A 20,066-nucleotide genomic window follows, 5' to 3' on the forward strand; every position below is an offset into this window, starting at 1 on the left:
TAGTAACATTTGTAAAGAAGAAAATCTAATGATTCAGAGATGAAGAGAAACATTTGGCAACATGATTCATAAATTTATTTCCATATGCTTGGCATTGTTTGAGCTATTTCTTGGATTCTTACCAAGAAACATTGACTCATTTATTCTTTTCAGTGGTCCACGAATTATTTCTACTCAACCCAGTAGTAATCAACAGGTCACAAGGGCTCATAAGAAACAGAAACAAAATTTCAACCTAATCATTTGTATCCTGATACATGATGATCTGTCATACCATGTATGATAATTATGAACCATTCAGGTGTCAACTGCAAAACTATCTACCAGTGCTTCTTTGTTGAAAATAATTAGGTCTAGATGAGCAGTTGTGAAGATTTACATGCAAACCACTGCTATAACACCACCATCAATGATGCCTCCAGGAAATGTCCTTCAACCATCTCGACAGAGCATTCTTCATGTAGTAGCTATGTGAGCACTGAGAACTCAGCACAAAGCAATTGTTGACTACATAATGGACATATAAGATTAGCACACCAGTACAAAGCCAAGCTCTGTGTCAGAATGTAATACATGACTCACAAGGATTTGGAGTCAGTATGCAGGTAGAGGAACTCTAATTAATAAGAGGAATACCTACCTGAAATGACCTCTCACCTAAGAAGATGAGGCAGAGAAAATAACCAATGTAGACACTCCTAAGAAAGACCCAAGCTCCAGAGCAGAAAAAAGGCTAGTGAAGCTACTTTATCATCACCAAAAATGTGGAATGCTAGAAGCTGAGTATGAAGAGGAAAGCAGATGGAAGAGTGTTGGGGTCTTCCGCATAATACACTGGTTAGACTTCATTCTAAGCTATTGGGAAGGAATAATGAGAATATTCAGGAATACACATTCAGTTTAGGGAAAAAAAATGAAACAAAAATATCACAGAAAAGGAAGGACGATGTAACAGGAGGTATTTGAAAAGTCAGCACAGACCCGCTAGCTCTAGGCTGCCACCATGTTTCTGCTCAAAGTTTCCACACTAAGGGTGGCCAGAGGTGCCAGGAACGCCAGGAACCCAGGCCCTGGATTCGTGGCTCTAAGCATGGCCCTTAGGCCAACTCCACCATGGCTCAAACCCAGACAATTACTGCCATCCTCATAGTACCGGGTAGAAAGAAGACTCTTAATACTTAAAGTTTAACCAATTAGATTTATATATCAATGAATACTCAATATACAAGATGCCCACACAATTAGAATTGGTATCCCAATATTTAACCTTTTAATATGAATAACTACACAAGACTGCTAGAGACAGGAACGTCTGCTGCCATCTTTCTTTTCCTTCCCTCCTTCTGTCCTCATTCCTCCTCCTCCCAAATCCTCGCTCCACCTACCTCTTCTCTATCCAATGACAGAGCTTCTGCCACAGGATTATATAAATATATAATATATCTGGATACATTCGTTTGTCTATAATTCTACTCTAAGGATATTTCTCAAAGATAAAAACTCCTCAAAGGTAATGCCAAATATGAAGGTTATGCTTCCCGGCAGGAAATAATATAATTTTGTAATTCTGATTTTATCTTGCTCCTTCTACCTTGCTGACAGGTTTCCTTCTGGTAACTGACATTAAAATGTGACTCTCAAATGCAGACATTTGTCATTCAAAGTCACTAGGAGACTTTCAGGTCTGAAAAGCAGATGTGGTGCCTTTACTACACTTGTCAGGTTTGCTCCAGAATGATCTGCATTTGGTAGTATGAATCTGTTTGCATTCTGCAAAGAAATTTGACTTCATTCTCATTCTCAAGCAGCTTTCCCTCACACTGAACTGCACACCAAATAGTCCTCTCTGCCTCAAGTTGCTGCCAGGGTGAATTGTCTCACTGATAGAATATGGAATATAGAATTTATTTATTGTCCAAATGAAAACCACTAACCTGAGGCTAGGAATGTAGTTTATTGATAGAGTATACATGCAATATTCACAAGACCTAGGATTTTCCCTTAGCACTATGTAAAGCAAAAATAAATTAAGAAAATGTATATGTGTATGTGTGGGTGTAACAGCAATTAATAAAAAAATAGGCCATGAACTTGAAATAGAACAAGGATTGATATATGAGAGGGTTTGAAGAGGGGAACAGGGAAGGAGGAAATCTCAAAAAATAAGATTTTTAAAAAATATTTAAAAATTAAAAAAAAACAACAATATATTCTTTGGAACTTGAATATGCTTTCAGAAGAAATTTTTTTGTTTATGAAGTAAATTATAAATGTTCATACTAAATGAGTGATGTATGGCACACCAGAACAGTGAACTGACAAAGAGCTAGTCTGTCAGCCCTATCCAGAGGAACAGCTAGACTATTAGAGGCATACACTTGCAGTAAACGGGTACAATTTTTATTTTATTTTTCTAAGATGGTTGTTTACTCTTTTTGGTGAAATAAGCTTGGTTTTGGAAATTCAGTCATTGAAATATGGAGTTGAAGTTCACAAAATGAAACAAAACTACCTAGGCAACTTAGGGTCTTCCTAATATCTCTGGGTATGTTCGTGGTCATGAGCTGAGACAGTCAGAAACATGAATATGAATAATGCAAGTCCAGGGGCCTTCTTAGGGGTAATTGCTGAATATTTTGTTTGTTGTATTTGTTTCTCTCTGAGACAACTAAGGCTATGTAGGTCTGATGGTTAATAAAAAAAATCTCTTTCATGAGGATCATAAATATCACCTACTTTGAGAAAAATATCCCGAAGAGAAGTGTAAACATAGATCAAAAGGTACAGAAAAGAGAGAGAAGCGTTTTTCTGAAAATTTTCAGACATTTTGGTGAATAGACATGAGCCATAAGATGGAGACCGGGGCTGAAAGTTTAGTCCAAGTAAACTGACTCTTCACTACGCACCACTGAATGAGGTAGAACATGCTTTTGAAAAGAACGTTTGGGAGAGCGCCAACCTGTTGCTTTCACAACAGAGGGTTTGGTGCATCAAACCAGTCATCAGGAAGGTGAGACTTAAGCAATATTAAGCCTGGAAAAGCTATTGAGGACCACTCAGTTAATCCTGCTCTTCAAAAAAGTGAGGAATCCAAGACCAGAGCTTTGGAAAATATTGAGCTACAAGTGTTTTCCAATTCATGAACATTTTCACTACATGATCATAAGAATGACTAAAGAACAAAGAAAATAGAAACAGGAATGGGAAATCTGATAATATTTATAAGCATGTAATTATTATGAGAACTGATGACCCTTATTTGTTTTATAGATTTAGTATTTGAAATATCATAACTTACCCGGTTGCTTTAATTCTAAGTATGTTGAAATGCACCCTTTCAAAACAGTATATTGTATATTGTTATGTGTGAAGATGAATGAGAGATGAAACCAAGTGGGGAGTGGGTAATAACTGATGCACTGAGAGGAGGGGAGACTGAACTTTTTTGTTCACACTGAAATACAAGTTTGGAAATGGAAGATTCATGTAGGGATAAATATGCTACATTGAAAGGTTAGTAAAACTCAACTCTATAAATTAGTTGCTTTATATATTTGTGTTCATGCTAAAGCCTGTTCAGTTTTTCTATACGTCTATATTTTTTCCATGATTACTTCTTGGAAATAATAACAGTCCTATAAATTTTATTGAACCATTTTAGAAAACAATAAGTGAAACAGAAGTGAAAGGTCATATTTTGAACTTGAGAAAGACATGTCACTTGCCTTTCCACCAAAAAGGAACGGAATGTACATTTCAATATTAGTCTATGTGAATATTTTCATAATTTGTGTTTATTTTGTTCATAGTTTGATGCTTGAATATACTCATGATGATAACTAAGTGTATTTTACCATAGTCTTACAGTGACAGCTCCATTTGATTAAAACTAAAATAGATACTAGGAATACGCTGTATGCTGGAAAAAGGGGTTATAGGTTGCAGTGACCAATGTTCATAAAATTTAATTTTTATTTCTTTAATTTTTGATATTATGATATAATTACATAGTTTCCCATTCACTTTCATCTCTTCAAACCCTTCCATATATGTGTGTGTGTGTGTGTGTGTGTGTATGTACATATGTTTGTGTATGTGCATGTGTGTACATTTAGACATAGGTATGAGTATATATATCATATACATGAGTATATATATATATATAAAAAAAATATTATATATATATACATACATAAGAATATATATTATATATATGTACATACATAAATATGTCCAGCCCAGCCTGTTGTTTGTTTGTACATGTTTTCAGGCTTGACTATTTTGAATTAACACCTACAACTATGAATCATACCAAAAATCATACTTAAATATTCCTAAAGTCACAGTAGTGGTACATATACTACTGTGGTATATGATGTTGGCAGTAACCAACATCTCTATAATTGGACTTCAGACCCACTGGACAAGAAAGAAATCATGCCACATACTGAAAAACTAGCCAACTACTCAGGGATAGGGAAGTTATAGACATTGGAGGAGAAGCTAAAACTGTCACTTTTTAAATTTAGTATAAGATTCTTTTATGAGCATCAGATTTTAAAATTGAATTGAAGAATGTTCACTCAAGAGTGTCCTATCTCACAGGCCTTTCTCCATGGTTGGAGTATTACCTCCCAGCAGTAACTAAAATGCACTGTTGTTTTGTCAGAAAAAAAAGTTGAAATCTGAACCAACATAACCGAATAAGTTTTGTATTCTTGGGAGAAAAAATCTGGACTTCTTTGCCCACTCAAGAATGTTCAAGATGAAATTAAGCTCAAGCATTCTTTCTTCTTGTGGCCAAGAGTTAATGTTGGAATCCTTTGTCCAGAAAAGGAATACGGCCTGATGTTTCCCATGTGATTTACTCACTTGAAATAATCAGTTGGAGAAAGCAATCCAATTAACTTGGAATCACGACGGCAAACACTAAGATTATCATAAACTAGACTTCTCAAATTCTGAATGGTTATAATTAGAACTTTTGTCACAGCTGGTGAAGCATAATATTAAACATACAAGGTCAGTTTAATGACCTTCTTTTTTTTTTCTTGGATAAAGTCTCCAGTGATCAGTATTTTACTCGGCTTGCCTGATCTGTTGATATAAAGATAACCACCTAAAACCACTGATGTCCTATATCAGTTTTGCTCCACTCAAAACACACTGTACCTTACAAACTGTTATTAGACAATGTAAGTCATAAAAATTACCATGGCCTTTCTTAAAATTATATCGTAAACAACTCTGAAATGTGATTCTCCATTTTGAGACAATGTGGACCATTCATCCAATTTCTGAGAATGTTGTTCTAGCAGGAAGCAGATTTTACTCTTAATTACCAAATCTGACAAAACACCGAACACACTCAACTTTTAGGATCCCATGCACCATTGAATGAAAATCCTCTGATTTTGTACAGATTCCTACTAGAGAGAATTGGCAGATTAAGGCCGTGAACTAAAAGAAAGCAGAGCTCAGCTGTCAAGCTGGGTTGAGCAGTGAGGTTTAGAGATAAGACAAGAATGGTCATTGAAATCTGTGAGGGAAAATTTTGACTCACAGACAAATAAATCGATTAATAAATTGGCTCTATATGGAGAAAGAGATACAGAATTGTGTTGAGAAAGAATAAAAAAAAGGGAAGAAGGAGATCTGAAGGGAGGGAAAGGGAACGATAGACAGAGAGACACAGAGATAGACAGACAGACAGATACAGAGAGAGAGAGAGAGAGACAGAGACAGAGACAGAGAATGAAGATAGAGGAAAATAGAAATAAATGAAAATTTGGATCTACATTGATAATTAAAACACATGGAAATCCTAAATACAAAATGCATAATTTAATGTTCTATGGTGCATGTAAAAATAAGGAAGAAAAGTAGGTCTCTAATTAAAGAATATATAAAGTAAGTATAAAATAACTTCGTAAAATAGCCAAAGGAAAACCACAGAAATGATTCTATTAGCTTCTGTATATGATATCTGGACGAATGCAAAAGTGTTTTAAGGTAGATAGGTAGACTGTGACAAAAACAGAGATCAACACTTAAATCTTGGAGTAAGTGTCAGAGTAAATAAAGAGATAGAGCTACTAAGGCAATTGAGGGTATAAAAGAGAATCCTGAAAATTATTAAATTAAATTAAAAGCAAGTAAAGAAAACAGAAAAATAAGAAGAATGTTAAAGTATGACTCAATTACATGCTGTCTATAAGAAAGTTAACTTAAGGGGAAAAGCTGGAAGTCAAATATGTAAAAAGACAAACCAGATAATCATTAGTAAGCCATAATGAATGTCTTGTGATATTAATATTGGAGGCACTTCTTTAAAGAATTCATAGCAATACTACAGGAAACTAACAGTACCACCACAGAGAAAATTCTGTGAAAGGTACATAGATTAAAAGGAGGATGTGAACAGTGCAAGCTATATTGGAGTGCACTTAGAACAGCCTCTTAAGAATTGCCAATGTAAAAAATCATAAAAACCAATAAGGTTGTAAAGTGTTTTACTTTACACACATAACAACAAACATTATTATGTGACATAGACACAATTGTCCATTGTAGAACATTTAAATCAATAATATCAGAAAGCATATTTTAAGTGAGTAAAGAATACTTTCCAGGCCCTTATTATGGGAAATAAAGCAAATTTATGTCTACTGGGGTAAGGCATAACATTTAAAGTTGATTAAAGATATAATGGTGGTACAAAATGATTATTAAAGAATAATAAGTCCTTGATTACAAGTACTTTACAAGTGTGAATTGCTTAAAAACTGAACTTCAAATAAAAGTAATACACTCAAAGGATAATGAAAATATTGTGATCCATATTTAAGGTGTGGTGGTTTAATGATTGCATGTAAAGTCTTCTCAAGATTTCAAGTAAAATAATTGTCCTTATAAAAGAATTATTCTAATTATATCATATATTCATAACATTGTTCTCCATTTGATTGAAATAAGATGTTAAAGAGGAATCTAGGAAATTAAATTATCCAACTGCTCATTCACAATTAATAAATTATTAAATTGCCATTAAATATGGTGTTTTTAAACTTGGACATTAGTGTTTCCATTAATTTTGTTTATTTATATTCCTACTAGTATTGAACTCACTTACAAAATTATAGTAGAGAAAGACTGGCTTATAATTCCTATATCCAGAGGGCAGCCACAAGGAAGTCATGAAGAACAGTGAACAGTTTCCACGATACCCACAGGAATGCCCATCAGCTTGGAAAAAGAGATTATTACATCATAGACTTCCATTGAAACTCTTATGTTTTCCTCTCTTGTTTAAATTATGGCACATGCTACCTACTGGTGGCTTTGTCATAAATCTTACCTGCCTCTATCACAAACTGCATGCATACTATTGAAACAGAAAAAGTACTATCATAACTACTCATTAAGACTTTCAGTACTATGAAGATAGCTCAATCAGTACAGTGTTTGCTGTGTACACATTGGGATATGATTTCAAAATCTAGCACTCACATAAAGACACTGGATGTGATGGAACATACTGGAGAGGGAGAGACTGGCAGATCCTGAGGGTTTACTTTCTAGTCATCCGTTCACAATCAGCAATTTCCATGCCCCAGTGAAAAACAGACTATATAGCAATGAAGAACCCTTGAGGTTGACCCTCTGACCTCGAGATGAACACACGTGTGCATATCTACTTGTACACACACATACAAACGTTCTTGACCATGTTATATAGGAAGTATGTAAATTAAAATTCTGTTGTTATCATATGCTAGCTGTGCAATTTAAACAACTTATTCAATTACCTGGGCTTCACAGGCTACAGGAGCACTTAATTGTATCAATACATTTAGTGCTAATAACAATGTGTGGCTTTATAGTAAATATTATATGTTTAATAAACTTTGCATGTTGGTGCCTAAACCTTCGAAATGTTTCTATTGTCTTAAATTTGTGCCCTCTTATTTCTGATGCTATTCCAGGAGGTAAAGATACAGTCGACCTATAGTTCTACTTTATGGAATTATAATAGATAGCTGGAAAAATACATCTTAAAAGAAGTTTGAGGAGGGTTGAGTATAATAAAGCAAAGTCTCAAGGAGTTGGTCAAATCCATCATAGGTTCAAAACTAGTTTTGTTTGACAGATTAGTTAATTTCACCACAAGAAAGTGATGTCCACATTAAATTGTGGTAGATTAGGGAGGGGACTATATTATTGAGTTTCACTGGTGCAACTTCCCTGTCATATATAGAAGACACTGTCTCAGAGTAAATATTTAGTTCCTCTGGTTCTTATAGTTATTTGATACCATTTTAATCAATGTTCACTGATCATTAGGTGTAGACACTGATTTACAGATGATAGGGCTAAGCACTATCATGATCAGTATTTTACTACACTTTGGAACTGTGTGATGATCTCCATCTGACGTATACCTTTGTGTGAAAATAATAATTTTTAAAAAGGTCATAAATTTGAAAGAAAGTAGGTGGACATGAGAGAAATTGTAGGATGAGAGGGACCAATAAGATCACGTTAAAATGGTACTCAGGTGCAAAGTCTTCAAAAAATTAAAACAATAGATTAGGTGAAGTTGAAAAAAATTAGAAGAAAAATGAATATTATTTACATGGGACATTAAAATATTTTTTCTGAATACCTAAAGAAATTCAGCATGGTTGAGAGTTAATATGTACAATATTCTAGACTGAATTGAATTGGGCTAGAATTGGATTTCAAGTGGCCTTTAATGTTGTGTTTTATCTCAAAGGTCATGAAATGTTATAGAAATATTTCCAGTCGATCCATTATACAGTATTTACTCAAAGAAGTAGCACTTTGGGGTCAACTGAAGGACAAATAAGGATGCACTGTATAATATGGTTATGAGTCTATTCCAGAAATACAAATGAAAGAAAACTGAATTTGGCTTGTAATAGGTTGGCGCTAAGATCAAGTGAATAGATTGAGATCACAATCAAGTAGGATATACAGAACTTGATTGCTGGCTTTAGAACCTAAAAAAAGTGGAAAACAAGTGTTTCTCTCAGACTTCTGATATTAACAACAGGCAAAATGGGTGAAGGGGTGGGCAGGAAGAAAAATGAACACACTTGCTTCAGGACAAAAGATATGTTCATGGAGGTAACATGCAGACATGTGTCCATGGTACAGTTTTGAAACTTTGAATTAGAGTTACATGACGAGAGGCTCTGTCAGAGTCTGACAAATACAGAGGTCAGTGCTCACAGCCAACCATTGGACTGAGCACAGGGTCCTCAATGGAGGAGTTAGGGAAATAATGGAAGGAATTGAAGGGGTTTGCAACTCAAAGGAAGAGCAACAATATGAACCACCTAGGCTCACCAGAGCTCCCCTGGACTAAACCACCAACCAAAGTGTACACATGGAGCAATCCATGGCTCTAGCCACATATGTAGCAGCAGAAGATGGCCTTGTCAGACATCAATGGGAGGAGAAGCCCTTGGTCCTGGGAAGGCTCCATGCCTCAGTGTAAGGTAATGCCAGGGTGGTGAGGTGGGAGTGGGTAGGTGGGATAGGGGGAGGTAGGATGGGATAGGGAGTTTCTGGAGGGGAAACTAGGAAAGGGGATGACATTTGAAATGTAAATAAATAAAATATCCAATAAAAAATTCAAAATAAGAGTTATATGATAATTTCCAATGTCTAAGCATGGGAGTACAGAAAAATGTCAAATATCACTTATTGGCCTGAGTACATAATGCTCAGAAAGTTAGATGTATTAATAATAAAATAAGAAGCAAGATTTCAAAGTTCATCTTAAATTCTTATACATTGGAGTTTTCTGAGGCTAGAATCATGGCTCAGCAGGAAAATCATTACCTGCTCTTCCTCAGGATCTTAGTCCTATTCCCAGCACCTACATGGTCACATACAACTGTCTATAACTGTGGTCCCTGAATCTTAAATTCTTTTCTGGCCTCAGCAGTAATCATTTACATGGTTATCAGACATACTTAGAGGAAAAATACCCATATAAATAAAATAATACACTTAAAGATTTTTTTTGGTGTGGAAACCAGTTGTATTATTTAAATCTGTTGTCACTGATCAAAGATCATTCAGAAAATGATAAAAATGACGCATCTTTTTTCTTGCTTTTTGAGACAGTGTTTCCTTTTTAGGTCATACTGTCCTGGAACTCATTCTGCAGAACAGACTAGCCTTGAACTCAGAAATCTACCTGCCTCTGCCTCTCTCTGCCTCTCTGCCTCTCTGCCTCTCTGCCTCTCTGCCTCTCTGCCTCTCTGCCTCTCTGCCTCTCTGCCTCTCTCTCTCTCTCTGCCTCTCTGCCTCTGCATGCTATGATTAAAGGTATGTGTCATGACTATCCAGCAAGGTGTCCTAATTCAAACAGCCATATATGAAATCAACAGATAACTTTTTCATCTACTAATCATCTTGATCCAGTATATTCTGCTAAAAAAAAAACACTCATAAAATCCTATTTTAGAATTTCAGGATTATCTATCAACATGCACAGTCAAAACATATAGTTTGATACTGAAATCAGTTCTCTCCAAATACAAATAATCACTTAAAGAAGTAACTTAAAGTTCTGTGATTAACCTCAAAATAAAAAGTGTTGCATGACTGAATACTTGAGGTGATTGTTGTTTTCTAGGACTGTATCAGGCCATCAGTTTAGTGATTCCAATAGTGTAAATGAGTAATTTCACAAGAGGGAATTTTATTATTTTAGAATCTAGAACCCCAAAATAACATAACTGCTAGGGGACACCTAGTGGTCTTTAGCAGAATGCATACTTGCTGCAGAGAATGGAGACATCCCTACACAAGTGAAAATGCTTGCATCAGAGGATGCCGCTAGCCAGAAAATGATAGAACTATTAATCTTATGCTTATGAATATTGTAAACATAAATCAAACTTAAAATTAAAAACAAGCCATGTCACACATCACTTTAACCTAAATATGTATGCTGTTGTCTGTAGGCACAAGAAGTCACATATATGGCTTTCCCTTAAATGGGAAAAGATATTTGGTATATACAATCAAATACACTAATTTGTAACAACCTATAACTAACTACTAAAAGTAGAAATATTAAGCACAATTGGCATTTAACAATGAAACATGAAAAATATATATTTTTAGAGTTTTCATAAAATAGTCATTGTTACACATATTTTAAGGATAAGAATATTTTGCTAATATGTGCCTTTAGCTATTCAAAAATGAACCCTGGCTAGTGTAACTGTCCACACAGCACTGTAAATCAGGACCAACGCTCTCTTTTTACTAGTAACATTGACTCTCTGCTAAGCAACCTCCAATCCCCTAAACTCTGTCAAACTATTAAAATGTCAACTGTTCTGCATAAAATGTCTCAACAATACCTCACCTAGTTCAACATTAGCGCTAATTCCAGTCTGTGCTTTCAAGCTCACTCTGGAGAAAGACAGTTGCTCTCCTAAGCAGCCTATGCATTGTATGTTCGGTATGATGCTATACTCCATGAGCCTCTAGTTCAGCTTAATATTTCAGACTCCAGTGTCATACACAGTTCAAGCATCTTGGAAAGCTTCTTGGTGTACAGTGGAAATTGTTCACTTCCTGTTTCAGGTCACTAATTAGAATATCATCTATGATTGATTATGAATCCACATGTCTGCTTTTCCTACAAAGCCACATCTGCTTTATGTTTCTACGCATTAGCAGTTATAAGTCAACACCACTGGAAGAAATGCTTCAAAATAAAAAATAAATAGTCTTCATATATTTAATGGATTTAGCCCTTAGATCACCATGTGTGAAACAGATAGCATCTTCAGTGATACACCATGTTTAAGATCCTGTCCGGGTACACAAGGAGTCTCAAGGGCAAAATAAAAAGGGACTGTTTCATCTACATTGCCCATGTCAAGAAAAGAAAGACAGCACATATAACTAAGTATCAAGAACTGGAGTATTCAGAGCCAGTATATAATCCAGTATTGGCCATTATAACAGTGCATCCAGGTAGAATACATTCTATAAATGACTTTGAATTGATTTTTAAAGGGCAGATGGAGATTGATTTTTCAATCTGAAGTTTCCACTGAAAAATTATAATATTGGAGAAAACCATTACTTTCAAGCATATTAAAACTAAAATTAAGCGAATGTTACCAAAAAAACCAAAAAGGCAACAATGGTGAATTGAGTCAATGTGCTGAAGAATCTTGAAGGCACATGAAAGCAGATTGGATGTGACGGGTAATAGCGAGTCTTTATGTTCTAGCCTAGGGAAAATTTAGGCCAACATTTCATTTGCTTATGACAAGACTTGAAATTTCATGTGTTTTCTAAAAACAGAAGTGCTTAAAATACGTTGAAATGCTTAATAAGCAGATAATTTATAGAAAGAGTTAGGTTCTAGTCTGTATCAAATAACATGCTAAAATTAACCAAAGCCAGAAATCAAATTCTGCTTTAGTTCCCTATAAGGCTGAGTCTCCTTAACAATTCTGTGCTATGGTTCATAATTTGTAGATAAGTCTTTCTCTGTGATCCAACATCACAATCTAGTATTGATTAGTAGAAAAACATCGTAACATGCCAAGATTTATCCTTCTGCAACTGTTCTGCCTAAGATGTTCATAGCTACAAGGCTCCCTTCCTGCCTCAAAGTGCATTTATTTCATTGTAATATGCACAAAATCCACACAAAAAGAAACAGGGGAGACAGGAAATGAGGAATAAATAAAGTGTGATGGATACCAAAGACCTGTGGTTACTAAATAATCATGCATTGAACTATCTGTTACATCACTCATGAAGGAATGCCCAGCTTAGTTGGGTCACTGAAGCCTACAATTGAATAACCTCCTACAAGAGAAAATAATTTTTGCCAAATATTATTTGTCATTCAGTTACTTCTATGTTGAGATCTTACTTCATTGCTAAGGCTGCCCTGAGACTCATGGTTTTCTCCTGTCTTAATATCCGTCATAGGTTTGTGACTGTAATCACACAACACAGTAAACATAATCAAGGTGATGTCTATGCTTTCAATTAATATTGTATGAGGCTGTAAAAATGTTCAAGGGCCGTCTCTCTTTGACAAAAAGAGTGAGGTCAACAGACAGGTCACTTGAGGTTTTGAGAACCCCTTACTTTTATACAGTGAATAATCCCCAGTTTGCTAAGCTTTTAATCTGGTCTTTATCTCTTTAGAGGTTTGTGATCGTCACAAATTGTTAATAATGGTCCATTTAATTTTCAAGGATTTCCTCACCATATGTGTCTTTTAGGAGGGTCATATAGAATTGTTTCTCATGTATTAGATTATAAAACAGTTCAGGCCTGGAGGTCTGGCATACTTCAAATATGAAAAGGGATATCACTGAATTAAAATAATGAGTTTTCAAAACAAAAACACTAAAGTAAGAAGAACCCATTTATGCTAATTATGGAAATTTTATAACAAAAGAAAGATTATACTCTGGGAAATTATTCTAGGCTAATTTATCTAAATTTCTTCAGATTTTCATATCACCTGACAATATATGTATATACATATATATACATATGTATATATATATACATACATATACAATTTTAACCTCTTGCAAAGAGCTCTGTGTTTACACCATAAATCATTGATCTTACAAATTGACTTAAGAGTGTAACTTCACCCTTTATAAATTAATCCCAGAGAATTTCATAAATTGATCATCCCCATCAAAGGTTTCCTTTAACACATGTCACACCTATGGACCATAAGGAGTAAATTTTAAACTTCCTGCATCTCATTCATAAGATTTCTCTAATTTCTCTGGCTTCAGAACATCTTGTATTTTAGTTGAACTAATCCAGGCTGTGGGTGGAAAAAAATGCATCTCCAAGCTGAACACAGTTCTCTATAGCAGGCAGCTGCTTTCCTTGCGAATGATTCATTTAGAACAGTGGCAGCTTCCAGACTTCACACGCGACTTCCCCAAGTATGCTGAATTTAGCATTAGCCAGCCTGGTACTAAAATGCTCAGAGCTCTAAGACATGTGGGTGAACTCTTATCTTCCTCTGCAGTCTTAATCCAACTCATACAGCTACTTCTGCTGATTAACTTGTACTTCTACTTGTAAACGCATCCTGATGGCATTTATAAAAGTCAGGTGGAGATGTGCCAATTTGGAAGCCATTCAACAGTTTTTGTTTGATTGTTTGATTTTTGGTTTTGGTTTGTGAGTGTGTGTGAGTGTGTGTGTGTGTGTGTGTGTGTGTGTGTGTGTGTGTGATTATGTTTTAAATTGTGTAGGTGGAATAAATGAATTTATATTAAATTCTCAAGTGTTATTCCAATTTTAGTCTTCTTTAAGAGTATTGCTAGCAGTCATTAAACATTCATGATATATATTATTATATGGGTGTATCAGATAACCAAGAAAACATTCTTCAGCTAAATGAGCTTCTGATTCATTTATTACCAAGGTCATTTATTTATAAGAATGATCTTGCCAACTCACAGTGCTGCCATGAATGTGTGTGGTTAGCAAATCTCTCTAAGTGCATATTAGATTGCATTTCACAATAATGATGTCAGACAGCTGATGTTTCTGAATGATATCTCGGGCACCTTTAAAATCCTGTCATGCTGAACAGACCTAGGTGCTGGTGACCATGCCAGGAACCGAAAATGTTGGTGTTAAAGAGTGTCCTCTGTGACCACATGCTCTGTCACTTTATCTGATCGGATGCCATCTGTTCATCCTGCTGACGTTCTCTGGGATAACTGGGTTAAAGCTGAAAGCCATTAAAAATAGTCACACTGTCTCCTGTATTTTTAATTGACTGGGCAGCTCTATCCACGACTTTTGTCTCACTAACTATTTGTCAAAATATTATTATGGCCTTGCTTTAAGAATTACTTTCTTGGTTCTATGATGTTGCAATGAGCACATGCTCAAGTAAGAAAACCTCCGTTTAGCTCCTTAAACAAGCTTTAAAGCAGTGAGCTGAAGGGGTACAAAAGCACAACCCACAGTAAGAACTGTACAGTTATACAGGTTAAGACCATGGCTCTGGAGTCATATTGCCAAGGCAGAAATCCCAGCTCCACCTCATCCCAGTCTCTTAACCCTGGCAAGGAACTGTAGTGCGTTTAACTGTCATCATCTGTTAACAACAATAGACTCTATCTCACCGGGTTGTAGAAAAGATTCACTGAGCTAATTTGTACAAAGGATCAAAAACTGCTTATCAAATTAATATAAGACCTCCAATATATATTGGGGGGGAGATTATCAAGAATCATCTTGGATTGGAATTTTCAGATCCGTGAAAAGGCTTTGAGAAGTGAATGTTAATTCTCATTTCTACGTATACACAATGTATAGAAACATTGCAAGTGCATTGTTTCTCCTATATGCTTTATTTCATTTTTAATATATTCCAGTTCCATATTTTAAAAATGATCCATGTTATTGTTTTCATCAGTGTAGTATGCAGGGTTTTATTACTGTGTGTCATTTCCTAAAATCCTGTGAACCAAAATGCCATTGACAAGCCTCCACAAAAACATTGCTACAGCTGCCCAGAAAGTGAACAAAACTTCCATTTCATGAAAAATACCAACCAGCATTTCTGTAGGAATAAACCAATAATCTAGAGTCAGTGGAGTGCTTTTATTAGTGTTCCATTGGATACTCTGGAGGTCTTTTGACTTTCATTATTATGCAGACAATCAAGTCCAGTTTATAATTAATACAAAGGGCTGTGCTTATGAATCAAAAAAAAAGCCAAAAAAAAAAAAGGTTAATGTACTAACGGTAGAAAGAGGTACTCATTTGCTTGATGGTGGTATATTTAACTCGGTCCTTTGGAAACTTGAGTTGGCAGGGTTCTTTCACCACCCCACACACTGTCTAAGAACAGCAGATGCCCTATTCAGCAGCAAAGAGGTCTGACTGGCTAGAATCACTGGAATGACTCCTTTGTGTTTTCTATGTAGTTATTTCCTTCCTACATATTCTGGGTTTTCACTATTATGAAATGAACTAATTGGGAGAAAAGAAGACAAAACAATGAGCAAATTTAGTATGCTGAATTCAAATCTGAATTTATAGACTTTAGAGATAACCAAAATGACAAATGTAAATTCAGTGAAATTCCAATATTGTTAGGAACATACTTTATCATCTTTTATACAGGATAATATACTAGATTACCAATCATACCCTATAGATCTTTGTCAAAGATAAATTTGACATATTTTTCTTAAATAGAATCTTCTAACGCATAAGAAAAGTCACATTGACTGGGATAACAATATGTCAGTTAAAGTGTGTTTGCAGAAAATATATTCAATTGTTAGAATGTTTTATAATTACTCTCAGTTGGCTGAAATTATTCAGAGACATAAATATCACTTAAATACCAGAATGGAGGACTCTGCAAATCATTTGTTCTTAAACTTCTTGCAGTTCATTAAATATAACACATACATACTCAAATAGTCATCATGAAAATCCCATGATAGAGTGACGTTAAGAAAGAAAAACATGCAGCTTACCTCTTCCCATTGGTGTATGTATCTAATTAACCTTGAAAGGCGTAATAAACGCAAGAGACTTAGAATTTTTGTAAATCTCACAATACGAAGTGCTCTGGCTGTCTTGTAAACTTCCGAATCCATCCCTTTCTCTACAATGAGAAAGATATAATCCACTGGGATCGATGAGATGAAGTCTACCACAAACCAGCTTTTTAAATAATTCATCTTGATTACTTTAGGGTCTAGAATGATTTCCGAGCTGTCTTCATTGACAGTCCCAGTCCTAAAATTCATGATTAGGTCCAACAGGAAAACGGTATCTGATGCCACATTGAAAATAATCCATGGTGTTGTTGTTTGTTCGGTGAAGAATGTGATTCCAACTGGTATGATGACTAAATTTCCGACCATCATTATAAGCATTATTAAATCCCAGTAAAACCTACAATAAATAAGAAAAAAATTACAGTTTAGGATGTAGAAAGTAATCGGCCATTTTCCATTTAGAAAACAACTGTTGAAGGTATATAGCAAAATGTAGAAGAGAACAGCAAATAAATGTTGGTTTCAAACATTATTTTTTTCAATGACTGAATATTTATTTGGGATTAAAAACTAGTATATTACTAAGACAAGGCTTTAAGATAAATGATCTATAATTAATTGGTACAATTCATCACGAAAATAACAATTTTTAAAAATCTAAGGGAGCTAAAAAATAATGAGCCTATATGACTGATGCTAAATATAGGTAGAAATTTTTTTAATGTAAATAAATACAAGTATACAAGTCCTACCTTTAAACCTCGCCTTTGTTACAACTGTTTAGAGGCACTTTGAAACACTTTGTCAGTTTAGCAAAGGATTAAGGAATAATATAGAGAGTATTCTAAGAATCTCATTGATAATAATCTCTAAGAGCACAAATTTAGTCAAGTATAGATTCTAAACTTTATTGCATAAAGCAAATGTTATGCTTGTGTTTGATCCAAATAAAGAAGACTAACTTGGAGATGAGATTGAAAATAATCAATCTCTTCCAGGTCTGAGGCATGAACCAATTTTTTTCATTAATTATTTATTTGTTCACTTTACATCCTGATCACAGCCTCCCACCCTCCTCTATTCCCAGTCTCACCCTCAAAAGCCCCTCCCACATTATCTCCTCTCCTCCTTAGAGAAGGGAAATTTCAACCTTAAGCCATTTCATCAAACATCTTTGCAATATATACTGTGCTATCTCTCAAAGCATGTTTTCAGTTTTAGAAACATTTGAATATGGATGTGACTGTTACTGCTATTTTGAAAAAATGTCTACCCCAACTGGGAAGTTAGAAAGACCTTGAGAAATGACTGAGGGATTGTGTAGGTGATTTTAGACTCAAGACATGCTTTTAGGGATTATTTATAATAGGTCAATTGAGGTGGAAAAACACTCCTACTGTGACTATTCCCTGGATTAGAAGCTGGACATAATGAAAAGGAGAAAGGAGACAGAATATTCATTGTCCTATGCTTCCTGGGTGTAGACAAAAATGTGATGAGCAGCCTCCCAGCCACCATGACTTTCTCACCATGATAGTCAACACTCTCAAACTGTGAACCAAAATAAAACCTTTCTCCTTACATTGTTTTTGTTGTTATATTTTATCATAGCAACAGGGAACATAAATAATAATCAATCAACCTTAAAACTGAAAGACAAATAGGAACTTTATTTCAAGTGTACAAAGCTTCTATTAATGAGAAATTAATATAATATTATTTCCATGAATGCTCTTTTAGTCCACGGGCACTACAATTAACTCATTAAATAGTAGACTATAGATATCAGGGATATGTACTTATTGAAGAAAAAATAACTAGTCAGCTAACACAACTATATAATAACAAAACAGTCTCTGGAAACAAGATGCTGTTTTCTAGTGGTAGGCATTTTCTTATGGCAATTGTATTGCATTAATAACATTAACTTTTATGGTTGGCAGAAGTTTCAGTTAAGCAAGGTAATTTGTGTTTCATTTGTGCTGATTAGTTTCCTTGTCATTTGGGAAGAGGGATCCTCAACTGAGAAAATGCCTTCTTCATCACACTGCCCTGTAGGCAACTATGTGGGACATTTTCTTGATTAATGATGGATAAGAGAGGACCAAGTCAACCTTTGGTTGTGCAGTCCCTGGATATCTGACCCTAGGTTTTATGGGAACCAAACCAAAAACCAGCTTTCTCCATAGCTCTAATTCAGTTCCTGATAAAGGTTCCTTCCAGTTCTGATTTTTCTTTCATGATAGACTATAAGCTGCAAGATGAAATAAACCATTGCCTCCCATAAGTTGTTTTTGGCCAGTGTTTTATCAAAGCGGTAGAAAGTAGAACAGAAATTGTCACCAGAGAATAGGCAAGTGTGACAGACCTGACCGTGTTGTTTTGGGGAAGACTGTAGAAGTGTTTGAAGCTTTGGTCTTGAAAACTGTTGAGTGTTCAAAGGTTAATGTGCTATTTGGTGGAAGCATGTAAGATAGGTATGAAGAAATAAAGGCCAACAATGAAAACTTGAATTATGAAGATTCCTAAGGGGCTTTGAGAATCCCTTAAAAACTATTTGGGGCTATTCATATGATAATTTGAATTAAGATGTTGTCATTTCTGGTCAGTGTGGGCTGTAGAATCAGGTGTAATTAACAATAAACAAGAATCTTTTAAGTAAGATATTGCATTAATTGGACAGTAGATGCTGGCTGTCTGGGACTAAAGGCTTTGCTGTGATTGACAAGACACCAGCATCTTCAAAGTGAAATCTTTTGGGACATGTTTCCCCAGTCAGCACACAGTGATGGCCTAGGGCAGCCATGGCTGTATCTCAAGATGCCAACTAAACTCAGTAATATATAGAAGTCTTCCATGTGGTAGCGGGTTTGATAGCATGGATATTGAAGAATAGAAGATACACATGGGGAGAAGCTAAGTTTCCCACAATAGGGCAAGGTTAGAATCCCTGAGAAGTGCCCAGGAGATGCTACTGGGACATCTCAGTTGCAGTGCAGACCCCAGGATTTTTAAGATTCCAGGACTGTTGGATGATCAGGAGTCACAGTGATGGCTATAGGACAGAGTCAGTGTTAGCCTACAAGATAAGCTGCATATATTGTGGGTTGCAGTCCTGGAGTTCCCCAAGCCTTTTGGAACACAGAAGACTGTGATTCTGAAATGTCACCCACTGAGCTACAGAATTTTTTACACTACTGGATATTAGTTGTACTTTAATTTGATTGCAGCTGTGCCTGGATTCTTCCTTCCTGGAGTAAGAAAGAACTTAATATGGCTTTTAAAGCTATTTTTATATTGTGATATTAGTATGAGACCTTGGGGTAAACAAAAAATAGGAAAAGTTATAGTGTAATAGTGGTCTGTTTGTATGTCAAGTTCACAAGGAGTCAACTGTACAGAATTGCTTTTTTATCAATGTGGCTAGAGTCATCTGAAAAGTGTACACATTAATTGAGAAAATCCCTCCATTCAATT

General features: G+C 35.2%; 1 protein-coding gene across 2 annotated transcripts in view; it reads right to left on the bottom strand.

Moving 5' to 3' along the window:
* The window catches only part of Hcn1 (hyperpolarization activated cyclic nucleotide gated potassium channel 1), a 340,159-nt gene that overhangs the window by 277,714 nt on the left and 42,379 nt on the right, over positions 1 to 20,066 (bottom strand). For both annotated transcript variants that reach the window (XM_028784249.1, XM_028784253.1), the window contains exon 2: positions 16,563 to 16,986. In XM_028784249.1, the coding sequence (XP_028640082.1) occupies positions 16,563 to 16,986 (424 nt within the window). The remainder of the gene's footprint in view (positions 1 to 16,562; positions 16,987 to 20,066) is intronic.

Source organism: Grammomys surdaster, unplaced genomic scaffold, assembly GCF_004785775.1.
Source record: "Grammomys surdaster isolate TR1022 unplaced genomic scaffold, NIH_TR_1.0 99, whole genome shotgun sequence".
Taxonomy (NCBI): Eukaryota; Metazoa; Chordata; class Mammalia; order Rodentia; family Muridae; genus Grammomys; species Grammomys surdaster.